This window comes from Netta rufina (genome assembly GCF_964035555.1).
Source record: "Netta rufina genome assembly, chromosome: 1".
NCBI lineage: Eukaryota > Metazoa > Chordata > Aves > Anseriformes > Anatidae > Netta > Netta rufina.
This window is the reverse complement of record NC_140123.1, coordinates 79132936-79155712: the sequence shown is the minus strand read 5'-3', so window position 1 is coordinate 79155712 and position 22777 is coordinate 79132936. Positions and strand designations below refer to the sequence as shown.

Below are 22777 nucleotides of genomic sequence, written 5' to 3'. Positions count from 1 at the left end.
CCTAAATCCCACCTTTGCTGCTTCCTCTTGCTCTCTGCAAAACGGCTGTCTCAGGATAGACATGCTGCACCACAAGCAGACTCTCCCCCACTTGCAGCTGGCAGTACCTAAGCCCCATCCTCAGACTGCAGCTCCTCCTTGCCCTGACACCCGCTGCCCACCCAGAAAGTCCTGTCCCAGGACATATCCTGTGAAACAAGCCCCCTGTGTGACTGTTGGAGGGGAAACAGCCACTGCCTTTTCTACCACAGCATGCAGGAAACATGAGCTTGCGGCCCCCAGCTGCAGGAGGGGGTTCCTGAGTGCCTGCCCCCTCGGGAGTTTTCCCAAAAGGTTCTCTGGTGCTTTTATCAAAGAAGATTTAAATATTTTGGGGAAGATGATAGTTTTTATTGTGCCTCTGGGAAATTTTCCGCTGCTCCCTGCCTCAGCTGTAATCATTTTAGATTGCTTTTTTAGAGTACCCCAGTGCCCTGACCTCAGCATCTCAGAGTATCTCATTTGTCAAACAGCCAAAATTAAAAAAAAAAAAATGTATATCTGTGTACAAAGCCCGGAAATGACACTCGACATTTGATTTATGCAGATTATCCTCCAGAACAATACATTGCTAGCCAGTTTTTCAGACTTGGGTTTCAGTTCCCCCAGCTCCCCAGTTTTTGGGGCCAGGCAACTGGGGCCAGCCCTGTAGACCATACTGTGACAGCCCAGGGACAGCGTACATCATCCTCCCTTTCTGAGCCAGGTGCTAGTGATGCAGAGTTGTGACCTGTGATATCCATGCCCACCACTGAGGACCAGTAGCATCCTACTCAGTGCATGCTGAGAGTGGCGAGCATCTGTGGGAAGCTGGGGGGAGAAGGGAGGAGAGAGGCTTCCCCTGCACCTCTGCAGCCCTGCATGGGGGATAAAGGGAAGGGAAAGGGGAAGGGGAAGGGGAAGGGGAAGGGGAAGGGGAAGGGGAAGGGGAAGGGGAAGGGGAAGGGGAAGGGGAAGGGGAAGGGGAAGGGGAAGGGGAAGGGGAAGGGGAAGGGGAAGGGGAAGGGGAAGGGGAAGGGGAAGGGGAAGGGGAAGGGAAGACCAGGCTTTTTTTCTCTTTCTGTGGAAGGATTCTTTCCTTCAAGTCCTTTGCTACAACAGCATCCAGCACAAAACCCAGTAAACACAGAAACGGATTGCCAGAGCTTTCTCAGACAGACTTCATGCATTTAATTTATGCAAATACTGCACAAAACAAATTAAATATTGCAAATTATATTAATAATTTAAATTGTGCAGCTAAAAATAGTCAGGAATATCTGCAACATCTTGAAGTGTTCACATGCAAATTTTATAAGTTTTGTGTGTTTTTTTTTTTTTTTTTTTTTTTTTTCTGAGGAGACGAGCCAACTGATAAATCAATGCCTTCCTTTCCCAGCTATCAGTTATTAATATGGACTCCCAATAAATAATGTTTTGGGGTTGGTTTTCTTTTCTTATCTTCTATTACACAAATTATCCTTTCTGGCTTTGCATATCATTTAGTTCTTGTTAGCCAAGATCTCAATCTGCGTTTCTCTAGCTGTTTTTACTTTGCTCTGAAGCGTGATTTGGTTAAACAAACTATTTTCCAGCTATCTGCACTTCAGACTTGGTTTCTGAAATTAAATTGTGGCTTCTTAGAAACATCTCGACAGTTTGAATATATTAGAAATTTACTACACAAATCCACTTCCTTATTTTCATCTTGATTTGTTTTTATGAGGGGTGTTCCATAAAGGTCTGATATTATTTATTCACGGCAAAATAAACATTAATCATGGGGTTAAAATCAATGGCACTCAATGCTATAGCAACTTCATAGTCTAATCTTTACACAGATTTTTTTTTTCTTTATCTGGTAAGTAATAAATCCACAAATCCTACAAGGTCATCGGAAATATGAATACAACAAAAATGAAATAAGATTTCATTTAAAATGAGTTTGATAGTTTTTCTTCTACTGTATTAAACACAAAGATATATATACACACTTACATAGTCTGTATACACCCACACGTGTAGATATATGTACACATATATGCATATGTTCATCTACTTAATTTAGTAATCTAATGCCTTTTGTATTCGGTCAAGTCACATATTAGTGAGAAATGCAGAGATAGATTTGCTGTATTCCAGTGTAATGTTTGGAGCTCTCTCTGGAGCATTTCTGAAGCTACAACATCCATTTTGCTAGCTTTTCTGCTTGTTTTTCCCCTTCAGATGGGACTGCAGTTCTGAGGAGCAGGCATACAGGATGCACAAGCAAGAGTCATTAAACATTCCCAATCCTCTCTGCCTATGAACAGGCTCTTTGCTGGGGTGCTGGCACCTCTCCAAAAGGACCATCTACCCAGACCAGTAGCTAAGCAATAGATCACCTTGTGGTGGACTTTTATTACTTTGCAAAACTGATTAAAAGATAAAGTGAAACAGTAGATTTAATAGTATATAAAAGGCACAGGCAGACCAAATGTGGAAGAATGACTATAGCAGTGGAAGAGGCATTCTTGAGAGAGGAAATCAGATGCTCATCTGATCTCAAGGCTTGTTCAAGATGATTAAGAAAAACGGGAGAAGAAATATCCAATTAATTTATCTAGAGGAGAAAGCATGAGAACACCCTATGCCAAAAAGTTGTTATTCCAGTAGCCTTCCCCAAATGTGTATATTGCATATTTCATCTTTCACGTGTTCTGGAACAGTAAGTCCTAAATCAGTGTTCCCAAAGCTGGAGAAAAGCCTGTCTTTGGGAGTACCGAGGAGATCAGGATTCACTTTGAGGGCCTAAGACCACCTGATCTTGAGGTGTTATTCTGGGAGGGACTAAGATCTGGAGAAGGATTTTGTTCAGCAAATGTGCCCCTAACTCAGAGCACAAAGTAGTGTAGGAGCCCTCCTGGACCAGCAGCATGGATTTCTACTTCACTGGACCTCCAACAGCCTCATGAGCAACAGGCAGAAATGTTATGCCAAGATCAAGCAACATGATGACTTTGGGAGCAACCTTTTTGGGGGATCAACCTATTTTGGGAGTGCATAGTAGCATACCACACACTGTGCATTCACAACGAGTAGACTTTAACCTGATTTGCTTGTCCTCTGAGCTGAAAACATGAATGGTGTCTTGAAATCACTAATGAGAAATACAAGCAAATCAATTAGGAAATGGTATTCAATAGCCACTCTCAGGCTGTCTCCTTCCTTCTACAGCTGTCTCTTTTCTTTGTGATTGCCTTTTTATTTTTTTCTACTATACATTTTGCCTCATTAATTCTCAGTTCTGCTCTTGCGTACATCCTCTTTGATGCTTTTGCCCTTGCTCATTTCCAAACACACGACCTCCACATTCTGCTTGTCAAATTCAGTTACTTCCTCAACCCCTGCCTGCTCTTGCCCCTTTCTGGTCCCTGCAGCTAAATTCTCTTCCTCCAAAGAGAAGTCAAATCATTAAAGTAGAGCTACACCTTGCCAAGACCACTTCTGATCTGAGAGGTGTTATTTGACCTTTTAAGAATAATCAGGAATTGTTTAATTTTTTAGTGAAAAGCCTACTTCCACTTCTGCATAACCATAGAGCTCCTAATTGCTCAGAGAGTTTCCAGTATGACAGAGCATTTTGAAAAGTATCACCATGCATTTGTACTACTGTTCATGATATATCGCATGCCCTGCTACCGGTGCAGAAAGCTGGAGATTGCCAAGTGCATTGTTGGCCCACGGAGCCTCCTGTGCCTTTGTTCTGACTGCCCAGAGCTTGCAACCAAATCCACTTTGAGGCTTTGGAAAATGAACACAATAAGTGCAAAAAGCAAAACCTTAAAGTGGGATTTTTCTTTTATTCCCAGTTTAAAACCCAGCAAAGAGAGTTGTCATTTGTGCATTTTACATGTTCCAGTCTACTGAGAGCTCAGTAGTGGAGTAATGTGTGCATATAGTAACAGATTAAAGACTTGGCATGCTCTAGAATACTCCAATGACGTGTCCAATCGCAGCAGTACCATCTGCTTTTCCTTATACGTGCTAAATTTATAGTGCTGTGTTAATTTCTATATTAGTTTACACACCACCTACAGGAAATTATATTCAACAGATAAGCAATATTTGGGCTTTGTTGTTTGTCTTTAGCAAACAGTTAGTAAATGCCTCTCCAATTACTCTGAGCTCTCATTTTAGAGAAAGAAGGCTAGAGATCACTAACATTGATTGTCCTTTTTTGTTCCTGAAGGTGTGACAATGACTCACAATTCAAGTGTTATTTCCCTAAATTGTTGTTCATTCAGATCTGGGTAGAATTTTGAGAATGTATGACAGACTGAAAGGTGGTCAGACTTCCACCCAGAGTCTGGACACCCTGACAATAGAAGAACCCTGTATTTTAGCTGTATTTTAAATTATATAATTAAATGAACCTCTCCTATACCTTGTGGAAATTCTACTGTGCAGGAAGTCTCATTGTTAACTGTATTTTCTCTTCAGGTGGCATTCAATTTGATGCTACAGAAAATGCCACCTTATTGATCAACACAGTAAACAAACGTACAAAACATGTGGGTATGTTCTCCCTGTACTGTGGAAAGAAACAAAAATAATAGAACAAGGCCATGGAGTCTGCACAGTATTGGCAATATCCCACTCCTCAAGCTTGGTCACTGAAAATCTGAAGCGTGGGAAGACAGAAGGCAGGGCTAAAAAAAATCCATATGACAAACATCTGGGGTTTCTACAGGACTCTTGCCCCACTAGCGTTGTGGTAGCATGATTTACTGAAGATTCCATAGCTAGCCCATTTGCAGCATCTCTGCATGACATTGTGCCGAGTGATTTTTCCCCATCAGATGAAAGACTGAGTTATCCCTCCATGGGTACGAGGGAAGCAGGCATTTCAAAGTGCAAGACCACTGAACTACCACCTGAGGGGACAATTGTCTAGAGGATATTTTTTAAATGTGTTTGCCACATTTAAATAGATGGTTTCAGCTTGCCAGTCTTGGAATGGCTCCTAAAATAAACATCAATATAAAGAATAAGGCAATTTGTTTTGGATGATTAAGAGAATCTGGCTCATATATCCGAGGTGTGACAATTCCAATCACATCTTCATTTCAATTTACAGGGAAAGAAATAATCTAGGCTTTGTTATTGTTCATAATGCTGTTGCTATATATTTGACATGATAATCTACAGTATTAGTCAGTAAATTGACTCACTGGACTGCCCTTGATCATATGTTCCATTTTCTGCTCAGCAGGGCCCTCTCTAAGAGCTATATATAACCAGGAAGAAAAAAAGAAAGACAGCTTTCTCTTAGATCATTACAAGATGATGTTGCATTCAGTTTTCCTGTTGCTTCAAAGGTCATAAATGATGTGATCTTTTTGCCATCACAGATAATATATGGCTGCTGTTTCTCTGACTTGTCAACTCCTCATACAGAAATCCAATACTCCCCACTTGTCATATATTCATTTCCGATGCATCTTCTCTTGCCAGGCCCAAAATGAAATAGTCATTGTATTCCTACCTGCCAGCTTTCAAGTCTTGGCTTGTATGGTCCTTCCTTGTCAAAACCCAGTTGTCACGTTAGCAATCCACGAGTACTTGCAGTAAATGTAAAATCTCCTGATCTTAATTAAAATTCTGTATGCTTTTCTGTTAAACAAAGAAAATTGCTATGTACCTTAATCCATAGCCCTGCTCTTCTCCCATAGTTTTTCAATGTCTGATTACTAAGCTAATTGCATAGGCAAGTTGCTTTTATACTGCATCATGCATTTATTAGTTTTATATCACTATCAAAATAAGTATTAGATTAATCTCGTCTCTTCGCATGTATTTTGAAAAATTGTTTCCTCCGTCCAGGCAGAAGTTAAAATTAGGAATGACCTCTAAAAGGGGCTGGAGTATGAAGGGCCGTTCTCAGGGCTAAGAAAGGATGAGAGCAGAGACTCAGAAAGCAGGCAGCTTAGCAGGAGATCAGCACAAGTTACAGAATATGAACTCATGTAGCTGTATTTTAGCAGAGTATCAGCAGCTGTGTAACCTGGGCTGCTGCCGAGGATGGGGAACTGCAGAGCCTTGGGACAGAAAGAGCCTATTGCTATTCCTGTCCAGAAGGGTAAATAATTGTTCAGAGTCCTTTTTACTGACCTTTGTTCTAGGAGTGCTTGTGAGTCAAGGAGAATTACAGGGTGTAAATCAGAAATACTCAGCTACAGGTCAGCACATCCACGAAGAGACATAATTCAGCTCACAGTCTCCCAGAGGAGCAATCCCTCACAAATCTCTCTTAAACTCCCTCCTGATATACTGGGCACATTACAGAAGGAACTGTTTAAGAGCACTGACTAATATTATCAGCCACTGTAAATCTCCCAGTGTGCTGCCTGGTGCTGGCAGTGCCAGCTGGCTCTCAAGGACCCTTCTGGTCCTGTCTTCTGTGAGCCTCTGATTCTGTGTTTATAATATGAGGAATGGAAAAGGAATCAATAACTGGCCAGGACAGGCAGCTTCCTCAACATTGTAATGCTGTTTGCATATTTAAAACATGCAAAGAGGCTAAAGCCTAAGCCTCTTTGCTTCGAAAGCTGCTAGTAAAAATGATCCCTGGTTTCATATGAATCTGGTACCAGTTCCTAAGACATTTTCACTTTGATACAGAAGACACGAGAGGAGGACTTGGGGGAAAGAAAAGTAGAAATTCACATTGCACCACAGCCTGCCAATCACCCTGAGGTAACCCATCTTGGGATTACAGGTATCTGCCTCGGGCTAAGGCAGCCTGCAGCTTGCAGAAGAGGTAAGGAATGGTATGCCCCCCAAAATGCTTTTCTATCTCTCCTCTGCTAGACAATACCACAGGAGAGCTTGGTTCTTGTTTCTGAGCTGAACGAAGTAGGTATTTGACAGACTCATGAGAGTTGGGATGGGCAGCAAGAAACATACTGCATAGTCAGTGACAGGAAAAAAGGGAGACTGGGAGCACTGGCTGAGATTCCACATGTAATAAAACCATCTATTAGCATCATATGGGGTTGGGAAAATATTCAGGAAATAATAGCTTTTCGACTCAAAACCAGTTTAAGATAAAAAAATCATGTCATGATACAAGTCTGATATTCAACCCTAGCTATAAATGCCCACAATATAACTCATCAGAAAAAGGGGAAAAGCAATAACTGAACAAAACGTGATGAAATCATCAGTCTGCATATGTCAGTAAAAAATAAATAAATAAATAAAATGCTTTTACAACAAAATAACACAACATAAGCCACAAGGGAAAGTGAACAAAGATCAAAGAGCAAATAAGAAACAGACAGCACAAGCAGGCATCACCAGTATCTAGAAGTAATAAAAGAATAAGAGCATTCAGCACCAGAGCATCTTAAAAGAGCTGTTGTGTACTTGGGGGAAAAAACAAACAAACAAACAAACAAAAACATCCTTCGTGGAAACTTAAAAAAAAGTCTTTATTTACAGCTAGGGAGCAAGACAACATTTTCTGTGCCTGCAAAAAACTACCTTTTTTGACTATTTATTATTCTCTTTCACACTCCTGTGTGGTTCTGTATGAAAAAGTACAGTTTATACAACCTCCACATGAGCACACAGCACAGGTAACAGTAAGGGCAGAATAATAAAAGACTAACCCATTAGCAGCAAATACAGAACTGACTCCACTGCAGTTCATGACAGACAAATCTAGGACAAATCTCCAAAATAAGGAACAAAATGACAGTACTCAAAAACATTTTAAAAAAGAACTGTAACCGCTAGCTAAATTATTGCTTTTCTGTAGGATCTGAAGCCAACATAAAAGGTGAAGATATAGCACAGCAGAACTGTCTTAGTGTTATATGATTATTATTATATATATATATATGTTTTAATTATGGAAGCAAATAATCTTGTTTTTCTCCATTGTTTTTGTATACTCCCTTGGATGGGTCAAGGATGACAAATAGCCCCACAACCACCATCTGAGAAATGTGGGATAGCAGGATGAAGCTAGCTTATGTTGAACTCCTTAAGTGTGTTAAAATGTTCCTGCTTTTATTCATATCATTGTACAAACATAAACACATCAGATGAGGAAAGAAAATACAAATACCAAAAATGCCTCACAAAACTAGCTCTCCTCCTTTTTCTTTCAGCCCGGTTCTCCTTGGAGACACAGTCACTGAACTCAGCCTTACTTTTTTCATGACGAATGCCAAATGTACCCTGTGAATATGCATTACAATTTGCAAAGTCATTAGTCATCCTGTTTGCTTTCATCTAACACATGGCTTTGGTTATTTCCATTCCCTCAATAACCTTGTACAAGATCCTTCTTCACTGCCAAGACCCTATTCACTCCACACAATTCTGGCTGCTCCAAAGGGCACGTGCACTCCTAGTTGCACAAATGCTGAGGGGATGGTATGAACATCTAAGAGCAAGTTCACAAAAAGTGTTTCAATAATCTATGAATCTCATTCAAAAAACTGAGAGGAAATCCATTTCTATGGTGTCCCTGATGAGAGACTTGACTATTGCCAGGTAGAAAGTTTAAGCTGAAAACAAATGCTACAATGAAGAATACGTTGAATATGCTGAAAAGGCATAAAGCCTATTTGCAAACTGGGTAGGAAGAGCAACTAAGCTAACTCTTGGTAGGCAAGAATGTGAAGTAACTAAAAAAAAAATAATAAAAAAAGCAGCTATATAGAGTGATAATTCTGAAGACAGCATGAAAATCAAGAAATGACTAATCCCCGTTAGTTTTGCTAGGCAAATCATAGAAATATTGGTGAGGCCACCTGGAGTGAGAAGCATGATATCCAAACATAAAAGGCTCAGAAAGAGAACAACAATTAATAAATTCAGAAAACCTGAAGCCCAGACATGGCAGGACATGCCAGTATGTGAGGGCCTGGGGGAAACTGACAATGACTAGGCAGACAAGCACAAATGAGATCTGGTGACCTCTCTGGGAATCACAATGAAAAGGTAATGTAGGGAGAATAATGTCTAAAATATGTTATGCCTCCTCTGCTTTTTCACCTTAGACATGAACACTTACGCACACAAATGCCCTCAGAATGACCTGTCTGCTAGAATATTGGCTGACTTTATGGTCTAATAAGCAAACTGCAGTTAAATAGCTGCCTAATTTGCCACTGCCATTCTATAAAGGATGGGACAAGAGCTTGCAAAACTTACAAGAAATGTAATTGTCTTTTCTGAGAGCCACTGGAAGTTTATAGGAAATAACTACATAGCCTATTGATAGGACTGAAGGATTAATGAGCAAGAGCACAAAGTAATTTTCTGAAGACTTGAGTACCCACTCACTGGTGTAAATATCTGTGAACACAAGAATGTCCCCCTGAGTTTCACATGGGAATTCCTATGATGGTGGCAAGGTCATCAACCTGTCATAGATTGGACAAACTATTTGTGTAGTATTAGCACCTATGCTGAACATGCAATGAAACACATGGCAACACCCAAATACATCCTAACTAATCTAACTAGGTACCTTACAGCAAAAAAAAAAAAAAAAATAGTGTTAAGACCTAGCAGTATGTCTTCTGGACAGAAGGTACCAACGGCTGTAAAAGAGCACCTTGTGAAGGACAAGTTGTCTTCATTTCATCAGCTTGTAATGGCATCACACTCAATTAGACTTTCTATAATTTCTTTTACCTTCCATGCTCAGCACAGGAAAAAAAAACAAAACACTATAATTCTGCAGATGAAACAAACAAGGAGACTTAGTATTTGATTTTACACAATGCTTTGCAAAGCATCCAGACTGTGAATGTGCTAGAACCTTGTTTTTTGCAGAAATATCTGTTGCACTGACCTTGCCTATCAATTTGACAACCAAGACAAAACATATTAGAGCGAGACCTCCATGGAAGTGAAAAAGGAAGCTGACGTAGGTTAACAGACAACAGATAGATACACTTCTTTGAGAGTTTATGCTGGAGAGTATCAGGGCTGATCCATGCAGGTACCAACGTGAAGCTGCATCCTGAAGAGGCAATGTAAGACTTGCTTTCCTATAATGGAATATAAGAGCTTGTGTTTGTGTAACTCAGATAATCCTTAATGAACAGGGTTTATGATCCCCACTCTTAATTAGCTATTCTTTTGGCAGATGAAGATTGCAAAGCACATGAAGGCAAGTCTCCACCACCAGCAGGTTTGGGAAGGCTTAACAGAAAAATGAATGAGTCGGTCCTAAGCAGAGCACTTCCACATGACTGGCAGAAAAAATGACCTCAGACAGCTTTGTGTAGAACCAGTTGAAGAAAGTGAGCTGAGGCATCAAAATAAAGATTTCCTGTCACCTCAGAGTCTTGTCATAATATGGAGAAATCAAAACTTTGGCACCTCACTAGAATAACCTACACTTATGCAAGTGGATTATACGTGTGTGTGTACAAATGCACACACAGTGTCTGTGTGAGAAATTATACACACGGGTTAGAAGTTTAATGATTCAAAGAGCTATACAACACCTCAAGCAGAAGTTACAAGCTTGATGCAGAAATTTACAGGCATGATTCTCGGTTTCTCTTAGTCCACATGTTTAGGAAACCACAGCAGCGTTTTCTGACCTTTCCAATCTCTTTATCCAAGAGCTAAAAACACTCTGGCATACTTATTCTGCCAGTAACACCCAATCAACCACCGGAAACTGAGCTTACCAATAGTAACACCACCAGTCCTTCTTGGCATTGATCCTGTTGGAGTACAGAAGTGTTGGGTGAGCAGACCCAGGGCTGTGCCAGCTCTGAGATGCCATGAGAAGAGCCCAGTCACAGAGAATGGAAGTGGGTAAGTGACCTGTGGCTGGCCTTGGAAAGTTTTCAGATGCTTCCAATTTGAAATGGCTGAGGACTCTGGGAAGACTCAGTAGCAAGCACTCAGAATGTGTGGATCTTCAAGGTGTTTATTCCTCCCAGTGTAACTTGTCCTAGCCCCTTCCTCCTGTTGTAGCAAAAAAAAATCTCATTCCCTACAACCTACTCCCAGTTGGCCAATTGCCCGTTTGCTATTACCAATAATAATAATAAATAAAATATTAAAAAAGAAACCCATATTTACACTAACATCTTTCCCTAGCAGTGGATCAGGTGAAATAGACATCTCTGATCATTAAATCAAACTAAAGGTGTCAAAAATCAGTCTCTGACCAATCAGTTTGCTATAAGCAATGATTAGTAATGTGAAAAAGAAATACAAAACAGTGCTGTTTTCCCTTTGGGGGGAAAAAATGAATGAGAGAAAGAAAGAAATTACTGTAACACCACTTTTTTAAGAGTCCTATAAAAACTGGATTTTACTGGAACCCATGAAGTTTTTCAGACCTTGAGATACCATGAGGTTTCAAAAGTCTAGTTAATACAATTTGGTTTTGCACAATGTCATTTGGACAACATCATTACAGAATGCTTCACAATTAATTACATTCAAATAACAGCTTCTATCCCCTGTGGAGAACGGGATTAATTGGGTCAGATGTAAATGTGCATTTCATGGATCTTACTGAACACTTGCCCATCTCACCAATTTACCATGTAATTTGATACAACTGGTGTGCTATCCTCTGGAGATGGGTAGAGCAAGCACAGTTGCAAATCTGGGTAGAAATACACTGATATAGCAATGCTGATATTCTTAGCCTGTATTATGCTTGGCTATAACAGTGTCACACTTTCATTCTCTTGCAGAAACACTAGTTTGTTCTTATTCATGCTGAAATACTCATCAGTTGGCTATGAAGCTTAGGACAGAACTCAGAACTGATAAGAAGTGTTGTGATTGACAAAGGATCAGAAACTGTCCTCCTCCCAGGTGTCTTCACCTTCCATTTCCCACCTGCAGTGAGAAACCCTGAGATCAGGGCCTTGTTGGATCCTGATTCTGGGCAGGAAAAGAGTAAAGATAAAGTATCTACAATGGGATAAACAAAGGAGCTAACATGGGACAAAGTTTTTTTTCCTTGACACCTTGTGCAGCCTAAACCAAAGTCTTGAGACTGCAATGTATTTTCATTCTTTTCTTGGACGCTTGGGCAGGGACAATTTAGGTTAAGTGTACTTCTCCTGAAGCCTTCCTTCTTCATTTTTGATCATGAAGTGTGTATTCAACATTTTTTTTCCACTGGATTTTTTATTAAATAAGATAGGTCAGAATGCAGCCAATGAAAGAACCACCTTTTCTAAAATAATCTGGAAAACACAAGTTTATGCCTGTGTCAGGTGGTTCTTGAAAAGCTATTTTTTTTGTGTGCTTTAAAGCATTAAAAATAAGAACACTGTTTCCTGGCTCTTTTTAGCTTTCTCTGCCCTATTTTCAGTTTGCACTCTCCCCTAGGTATAATAAAAAATGAGACATTTGCACCCAGCTGGAGAGTACCTTTTATGAGCTGGAAAACTGCAGAGTTCATTTCTGGTGTATTTCCTGCTGTTCATGAGTAACCACCAAGACAAACTCACTCAAGTGAAGTGCAAACTTCAGTCCTCAAGGCTTGTCGGTTCAGAGTTGATCTTTTCAGCCACAGCATGCTGGGTAGGTACAAGAGAGGACTCAGAGCTTCTAAAGCAAGAGTAACACTACCGAGCAAACAAAAAAAAACTCTATCAGGTACACCTTCAGGCTTTTCCAGTCCTACCTTTCCCAGGTGGCACAGCATACTGCTGTTTCATAGCTCTAGATCTGAAATATTGTGGGTTTTATTGTTCCACAGCCCCTTTATGCTTCTATGTTCTGTGACACTTACATCCTGTTCATATCTTACTTAATGCTAAGGATTAATGTGCTAGCATACTTGCAAGCTAGCCAACGTGATTCATTATTCCGCATTGTGTCCTGGCTGGTGTTTTGGAGCAGAGCCTGGTCCCTACAGCCCCTTCTCCCACAGCGTGCTCCATGTTGCACCTTTCTGCTAATTTCAGTGAATATTAATATTTGCCATTTTGCAGTCTTATCAGCTTCCTATCAGTTCTCTACTTTTCTGGATTTTATACCTCTATGCTAGGCATTTTTTTTCCACTCCTCCTTTTCCCTTATATTTTTCATAGAACTATGGATTTTGTTCTCCTGATTTTGTCCACTTGGCTCTGTCTCTACTCTGATACTTGGTCACAATAGTTCAGCTTGCATACATGAACTCTACCATCTTTTCTAAATGCTTAGATATTTGCGACTTGATACCTGGAGGTGTTTCTCAGAAACTCGTATTATGTATTCCATAAATTAGTCTGCCTTTAGTTACAGAATGGTTAATGTGTCCTTTTTTATTATTATTTGGGTTTCAGAGTTCTCTCTTCGGAAATATAGCTGTCCTTTTTCTCTTCTGTTTCTTAGTTTCAAATGAAATATATAAAAAAATCCATCATTGCATAGTGTTTGAAGCTATAACACACATTAATCACAGATATTCACTTATTTTGTGTTCCTAGCTTCTCTCTTACAATATTGCAACAAAAAACTTTAATATCATTTTTCACAACACTTGTAAACAGCCCCTTATTAAAAATAACAATAATAATGATCCCTCTTCCACTGTCTCTTTTTCTATGTTTGCTTTTCACTGGAAAATCTTCTGAACACATTGGTGTTACTAAATTTTTTTGATCCATTGCTTGTATACCACCCCCCCTTGGCTGAACATCTTTGTTTTCTACAGGTTACTCTGTCTTTTAGGACTCTTGTCACTCTTCAGGCTTCTGTCTAGAGCTAGACTAAGAATTTCTGTAAAGATATTTTTCTAGTTTGAAAGAATACTTTTGTTTAAATGTTTAAACTCACTACAGTAAGCCCATTTAATAAATAATAAAGATACTTTGATGTTAACTAGGGCCAATGCTAGTCTATTCATGCTCACAAAGATAAACAAGGACATTCAGATGAAGTTGCAAGGGAAAGAGCAACGTGTTGGAATGTATTGTACCTATTGCTTAACTGGTTCTGTGTGGTTGTATATGGGATTGCTACTTCAAGATAATGATTATTTTGGTGTATTTATCTTCTGCTAGAATTTTTCTGCACAATTACATTAAAGTGCTAATGCAATTGCCCTGGAGAAGGAAAATAACCACAATATCTTGAGCGTGTTTATCTACAGCAGGAGCTACCCACTCTTTAATCCGCTAAGTAAGCAAGATGTCAGAGAGAGAAAAAGCCATTCAGACTCTGATTCCTATTTTTCACAATGAAGCTCATGTGCTACAGATTGCTCTGTGAGTACCAAAAATAGCACACCAAAGAGGGCTTTCCTTGAGCACTTCCATTATTCACATGATGCGGCATCTTACATAACGCAAACCCTGCACGTTATCCCACTGAGTGCTGTATGCACAGATGCTAGTGGACAAAAATTTCCATTGGGGACAGTAGTAACAAGTGTTTTAAAGGCAAATTCAGGATAAAGGCAGTGATTTTTTTGACTGGCAAGTCTAGGAAAGCTCAGAAAATTTACTGGGGGTCTGGTGGAGGGATTTTGATAGGATTAAAATGGCAGAGATGGTCTTTACTGCTCAGTGCGTACTTCTCCTTTTTGAAGATGGAAACATTTGATCACCTTGACAGTTGCAATGGTTTTGTTCAGGGTACCTGCCTGCCCACCGGCAGCTCCATCCAGAGATCAGTCGTTCTCTGGACCACTTGGCCAGATGCTGCCACCTCTGCTTAGCGGAGTTATCCTTTGCTGCTGTAACCACCGAGTCTCAGTCCCAGCTCTGTCATTCGAAAACACCATTTGTGCCTCCCTCTGCTAATCTGCATGCATCTGAGTCCTGCTGGCTGCAGCACTGTTATTTGTATTGCTCTGTGTTCCCTGCACATGGGATTAAAGTCTGTCACAGCCTCCAGCTGCACAGTTTTTTGCTCAAGCTACAAAGTATTGATTTTAACACTAACTGTCCCAGACTTAACCCCTACTCTTGGCCACGGAATAATTTAGGAAGTCATCTTTGAGATGCTGGTATGAATACTAGTGTGCTGTGACTCATTTTTACTACTGAACGTATAACATAATTATTACAGTTTTCAAAAAGAGATGATTGAGTCCATGTAAACAGAATTCTGCTTTCCTGGAAACACATCATTTTGGAAAATAAGCAAGTCTTGTTCGATTATTACAAATCATATTTTAAAAATAAGTTTTTTTCAGTTGATCTGGCACTAATAAAATTTAGATTCTAATGTAATGAAACTGTACTAGATCTTCAGTGCCATCAGACTCATGGCTTCTGTAGCCTCTACACTATATATACAAAAAGTGGTATCATATACATTAAATAAAAGCCATTTCTCTCATCAATGAAATATAATTACTCTTGGATGTATTTCACTGCGAGCAGGAAGACTACACAAATCTTTAGGATAAACATTGAATATTTCCTCCAACAGAAACTGCACGGGGGGCACAGACAAGTTGCAGGTCTGAGTAGCTGAGGACATAGGGTTTTATTCTGTATGGAAGGTGGCAACTGGTCCTGATAGTGCAATCTTTTCTAATGCAGTGACGGAACAGTGGTTCAGCTGTAAATACAATTTCTTGTACACCAACAATGCAGCTTAAGCTTTCCTAGAGAAACATTAACCAGCCTGACTTCTGGTTTCAGAGATTTGACAGCCTCAGGTTTGTTGTGCTTTTGTGCAGTGCTCTGAGGGTTGCAGCACTAAGAGGAACGAGACACAGAAGTAGCAATAACAAAAGCAGTGATAGAGGTGTAGGCTTACAAAACTGTGAACAGTCTTGTTTTGCAGATCTAGCTGCTTAACCTAGGAATCTTGCTCAGGCATGGCTTGGTCCTTATTTTTTCAAATTAGCACTGAATGATACAGTATAAATATTCAATCACCCTTCTTTTCCACTCTCTCTTCTTGACTATGTCACAGTCACTTGCCTGTGAGTTTTATGTTCGCATTCACCATAAGCCCTTAGTTCAACGAGCAATAACTCAGCAAGCCAAACTCCCTGCTTGTGAGGCTTCTTGTGGCACCACAGGCTATGTTCCCCTATGCACATAAGTGTCCTTTTCTTGAGCAGAAAAGTACAGAGCTGCACCTATGGCAGCACTGCTCCTGAAACCTCCATCTTGATGTATTTCCTGTGTTCACCCTGCTAGAGCAAAACACCTCTGTGTTGGGAGTTCTCTAGGGGAAATCAACTCCATTACAGCTCCAGCTCTTAGGGATTTACAGCAAAAATAAATAAATAAATAAATAAAATAATAAAATAAAATAGAGATATATAGTCCCTATTTGTACAGTCCTGGATGTAAATATAACACCAATATTAAAAATATATATATACATGTATATATATATATATAAATAAAAGAGAGAGAGAGAGATTTCTGCAAGCTTCCCTTAGGCAGAGGGTATCTGTGTCTTACGTGAACCTTAGCTGGGCTACATGTACTAAGTGACTGATAAAATATACAGCACTGACTACTTACTTGGACTGTTTTTGTAGATGTATGACACCAGCTTTCAATTGACAGCACAGTAATACTGAATACTGATTATATCTTCTAGGAGACACTAAAAAAATTATTTTTGTATTCATTCCTGTATGTGTGTAAGTATGACTATTTCTACAGTAGAAAAAATGCAGAAATGAAGGCTTTCTCCTATTGTTTGATACTGTAGCTCTTTAAGAGAACAATTTATTACTTTGCAAGCCCTCTATCCTAATTTTGCTGTGTAACAGGAGCAATGTTTTTCATTTTGATTTGGAAGGCCAGCAATTCCCTTTACAGTGTACAAAATCCACTGAAATCATATGCATCTTATAATCAAATGACTTTACGGACCTTGATCAAAGTAAGGCCCATTACAGCTTAAAAGCTCTTCAGGCAATGATTTTTTGTTATTGTTGTTGTTTTGGAAAAACAGGTCCTGAAAGATTTAAATTCTAGACACATTTTATTTAAGCTAATGAACCGGTAGCAAGCAGTGAGCTGCACGCTAAACTCGTTTCTCTCTCCATCACTGATTTTATTACTTCCACAACTCACCCGTAATCTGGATCTATCAGCTGGTATTGTATTGCTTCAGATCTGCTACACATCACACTGTGTAAAAGATTTCAGCCCCATGGCTTTTCTCCAAACAAGTAAAAAGAAACCAATGAAATACATTTTTTGGTTCACAGCTATTCATACTCCACTAAACAAGGTTTAGGACAAGATGAGAAGGAACAGTGAAGGCATACAGGCCAGGAATAAATACCACACCAGTAAAAATGTATTTCATTATACATACCTAAGTTGGTTGGACTGCATTCATCTGAAAGATGACACAGTGTGAGGTTTTCTGTCTCAAGGCATTCCTTATGCTCCTGCTTCATGGTCTCTCTCCCTCCCCCAGCCATCCCCACACCACAGCTCCTCTTCCCCCCAGGTTAAACAGGGTTAGCCTTCAGAATATACATGCACTTTGCTTAGGTTTGGAAAGGGAATTGCACAACCCAACCATGGAAGAAAAGCAAGCATAAGGAAGGGCCACAAGAACGTGCAACATGAAACTGCTGTTCATGCTGGGGACAGTACTGAATATCTTGTGGGGACATTTAGCAAAGAGAACACCAGAGGTTACTAGTGATGCCATGAAAATCATCCATTCCACTGATTTATGACATCACTGTGCATACGAAACCTCTCTCTTGCTTTCTCTTTCTCACTACGGTTTTACCCTCAAACTTGAATTGCCGATCTGATTCACTGTCCCATATGCTGATGACTCTTTGCTCCGCAAGCCATTCACGCGCCTCACGGACTCGACGCTTTCATTCCCAACAGTCATAGTCTGTGCCTGTCCCCAGATTGTCAGCAAGAATGAGAACAGCACAGTGGCAACACAACGACATACGTACACAACACGCAAAGAGAAGAATGGTTCTGTTAGAGAAGACCATCATGCAAAACAACATGAACCACTTTCAAAGCAAAATAAACTGAGAACATTGTGAGAGACAAGCTCAGGTAAAGAGATACAGAAGATGCCTCATAAAGAGATGGCCTCAGCATCACTATTCTCTATTTTGAAATTTGTGCAAACATTCATAGGAAAAGTGATAGCAAGCCTGTGCAAATGGATGTGTCTCTTACTCCAACAGAATATTTCACAGTATTTAATTATGGCGTTGCCCATTTTGCATAGAATTAGGTGGTATCTTCTGGTGATTAGGTCTTAAGTATCTTTCTCTTAATAATCACTAAAATAATCCTTCCCATAGCAGATGAATGATGACTGCCCTGGACCAAAACTTCATAATTTTCAAATGATGTCACTGTCATAGTGTTACCAGTAGTGGCTGCTTGCCCTAATGCAAGCATTTCCCCCAATGCTTGACATCATACCCCAAAACCCCTAATGAAGACATCATACCCCAAACTGAAATTACAGACCCAATTCAGCAGCTTCTGCTGCTGCTATGCAGTTTTTGGAAACAGAGGTTTCCAGTGGTGGTACCTCTGGCTTGCATGCCTGCAAATGAGCAAGCATTTCTGTTCTCTCCCGTAATCTAATATTAACGGGAATCTCAAATCATCTGACAATAGCATTAAACCAGAGGACAGCACTGGATTGCTTCCCAGAGCGTCCATCAAATATTACATTAGCTAATGAACAATTATTAGACAGACCTGTCAAAACACAAATGCCCTATGCCATTGTTGTCATCCCTCTTATAAGGGAACCATTATCTGTAGCTTGAAACACTTGCACAGCTTAAGTGAATATTTACTTTGCCTAGCAAATGTTCATGTGAAACAGCAAACCTAAGAATTTCTACTGATACTAAGATAACAGTGGCACAGATACAGGAAGGATAAGATGCTATAGCGATGGGAATGATTACAACTGGACTAAAATTCAGTTTAATATATATTCTTGCCTTTTCATTTAACAAAGAGAAAAAAAAAAAAAAAAAGTTGACAGACTTCCTAAAAATATTTTTAGACTGACATCTAAGTTAAGAACAAGCCTCCCTTCTGCATTTCAGTTGCTGGTATTAAATGATATAATCATAATACTCAAAAAGCATTTATTTGCTTAAAAAAAAAAAAAAAGTGAAATTAATATCAGTAACAAACTTTGAAATGATAGAATATAGAAAGGAAATTGTCCTAATCCTTCCCTTTTTCTGGGTGGTCAACTTTACTGGTTTTGAACATTGGTGCCCACACCTGCAGTGGGCTATGCTAAATAATTTCCCATTTTAGCATAAAAATCAACAGGAAAGATAGGTCTCAAGCACATGCTGATGTCAGCACATCTGGATGATATCAAAGAAATAATATTGGTACACTATCTGTGTCACTGCTTCCGACTGTTCCTTATCTGCTAGTTAGTGCCACATATCAGCATAATATTTGGGGATTAGAAGAAAATATAATGCCAGTCCAGACTGGAATAGCTAATAAATTTATGTATAAAGGTGAAGCTGCTTCAGCAATTTCAAGAAGAGAATAAAATTCTTGGAACCAGTGACCAGTCTATTGACATTTATTGATATCTTCATGAACTGCAAATAACCACACCGGCCAATTTTCATCTCTTTCTCAACACGTAAAGCACTCAAGAAGAAATTTTAGAATAAGACTCTCCTGCAAGGGCAACAACTGAAGTGAGAAATCAACCTGTATGTCAAGAATGCTGTCAGGGCAAAGTCAATTGTCCTGAGTAAAGAGCAAGTTGTACCTTGTTTTGTCTCCTTTGCCTTCTTCGAAGCCTCAGAAACTCCTTGTGCTGCCGTGAAACAAAGTTGACTGCTGCATATTCTAGCAATGCAGCAAAGACAAAGAGAAGGCACACGGCCATCCAGATGTCAATAGCTTTTACGTAGGACACCTAGAAAGAAAAAGAACATAGCATATTATGTTTCAAACTTCTTCATAAGCTGAAGGTATTGACATGAAAAAGTGAACACATTTCTGCACAATGTGAATTCCAGTTGCTCGATTAGGTGTTAGTTCATTTTTGTTTATTTATTTATTTATTTATTTGGTTTGGTTGGGTTGAGTTTGTTTCCTTGTTGGTTTACAACAAAATAATCCATCTATTCATGGACGAGTGTCTTCACAAAGAACACACAAATTATGAGCTACAGCCTTGAGCAAAAGAATCAGGGTAAGTATAACAAAACACAATTGTGTTTAAAACTCACAATCCCAGTTTATCAGAATGAATATGAATACAACACCTGTTGAAAAAAAATCCTAGAAAGGTTATATTTTTTTACCTTTTTTTCTCTATTATCAACCAATTAGCATATTGATTAAATGCCTATGTTTGATGCCTATAACCCAAAAGTAAACTCAGGGTACTGTATCGTAATGGTTGGTATGACTTCACTAATACATGTGATATTAAATATTAGATCACAGTGCCTTGACCTTTATCCAACAAGTTTATAAGTAAAAATAAATCTTCACAGACATTATCCATTAGAAATATACAAATACCAGATGCCTTTTTTCTAGGAAAAGCCTATTCTGATTTGAGTTGACAGGTCCACAATATGATCAGATGTACTAAGCACAGTAATGTCACAAGATTTTTATCATATTACCCACACAGCAGGCCAAATAGTAGCCAATTAATGAGCTACACACTATCCATATCAAAGGTACATTGTCCTCCATCGCTGTATTTGGTCTCTGCCTTTCTTTGTAGTCTTAGAGTTTTTAAGTAAAGATCTTATGATTAAGCAACAGCAGGATGTCTCTACTGTTTATCAGATATTACACCAGGGTGGAATTATAATCATCTGACTTTTAATGTCTGCAATATATATGTGAGCTAGTTGCCTAAACTCCTTTGATATAAACGAATCAAGGAATGAAGAATAGGCGTTTCTAGGATGCAACACATCTGAGCTGTTTTAGATGTCTGCTTTAGGATGAGATGAATAACACCCTAGCAGTGTTTTTTTTTGTCTTCGTGTCTGTGTATAGGAGCTTAGAACTACATGATCTTACCATAGATGCACGGGACTTTATGCAGTTGTCTAAATAAAAGCATTGCATACTATCATCTTAGGTATTTAGCCTCCATTTGCTAATCGAGGACAGCACAGATCTCCAGTATCATGATAACTGGTCCTCTGGAGATGTCTCAGAAACCCAAAAGCATCCAACACTCAACTGAATTAAGCTAAGAAAAGTGGATTGTACCCAAACTCTGAAAAATTATAATCAACAGGCATTTAATGTCAGAGTAGTACCCTGCAGGTTAAGCAATTCAATGCAGTCAAGACATGCAGTAGACCGAAAAAAAAAAAAAAAAAAAAAAAAAAAAAAGAGCAGAAAAGAATGTATTGTGCATCTAATCTAATCTAATGTTTAGTAGACCTAATCTCCACCTCAGGAGACTTCCTTCTTACCCTGAGACACTTTGCACATGCTATTTAAATTGTCCTGGCTCTTACACTCATGGCTACCATTTCAAGACAAAGGGAAGCATGCCTATCTCTGTCGATTTTGCTCCTGTTCACCATGTGCTTAAATGACATTATTTTTCAAAGCCAGTAGAACATTTTTTGATAACATAAAAGAGAATATACTGCACTATATGTTCCAACAAGCAATACAAGAGGAGGAACTAGCATTTAAAGCATGGCAGAAAATATACAGAGCTCCATTTTGCAGATCCTGAACACTGAGAAGATCTTTTTGGAAGAGCCAAGTATTGTTATCCAACCTGCATCAGGAGAACAAAAATTTCTGCAACTGAGTTCAGCCCCACACTGCAGTGCCCGCTTCAGTGTTCACAGTACAGCATGACCAGGCTGGAATGGAAGAGGACCATTCAGCAGGCAAAATGATAGTGCGAATCTGTGCCTTTTGGTTAGATATACCACAGATATGCATTTCTCTCTCACAGACAGAAAAATCTTGTAAGTGGAATCTTCATTGAGCAGCTGTGAAACCCAGTGAAAACTCCTCAACGTCCCAGACACTCTGTACCACAGGCTGAAGTGCAGTAGGAATCAAGTCACTGTAATTTCTGTAAAATGCAGTTGGGTTTAGGTTGTTTGTTACCTTCCTCGAAGGGGCAGCTTGTTTTGCTTTACAAATGCCCTTAGGAGACATATTAGACATGCATAAACAGCTGGACTGTGCTGCCAGAGACAGCACAATGCAGGGAGCTGAAGTCACAAGAATCAACGTTTCTGACTGTGCAAATCCTGTCCTGGTGGGCTTAAAGCAGTGAGGACAAAATAATAAAGAAAACTCTGAGTTCACCTTCCTGCCACTGACACAATGCTGCCATAAATGGCATCCACACACTTGCTGAGCCAGCTGGATCATTTTAGATCCAGGATGCTGTGCTGGGATCAGAGGATCACAATATACTTGGCAGGTACTCAGCTTGTTTTATTGTTTAGTCATTGCCACACCATGGCACAGATTTAAATGCTCAAACAGAAAGCAATTGCTTCCAAAACACACTCAAAATAAATATATGGAAAAGTGCTACAATAAGTGAAATCTGACCCCCTCATTTCAAACCACTTTATATCATTTTTTTCTGCATATCTATCCCTGGTATGTACAAAATTCTGCTGCTAAAAATCTAAAAGCCTATGCAATTTTATGAAGCCAGACTTTTTTCTAGCCATCCCTATGCCTGGAAAATTACATGAGTCTTTTACACCAAGACTAGGAGGTCCTCATCTGGTACACGTTTCCAGGGAAGGTTTAAGGTGGGTGCCCAGCTTTTAGGTCAGCAATTGATA

General features: G+C 39.4%; 1 protein-coding gene across 2 annotated transcripts in view; it reads right to left on the bottom strand.

Moving 5' to 3' along the window:
• GLRA2 (glycine receptor alpha 2) overlaps positions 1–22777 on the bottom strand; it is a gene marked incomplete at both ends in the record, with an annotated part of 128339 nt that overhangs the window by 8188 nt on the left and 97374 nt on the right. For both annotated transcript variants that reach the window (XM_084306171.1, XM_084306170.1), the window contains one exon: positions 19738–19887. In XM_084306171.1, the coding sequence (XP_084162297.1) occupies positions 19738–19887 (150 nt within the window). The remainder of the gene's footprint in view (positions 1–19737; positions 19888–22777) is intronic.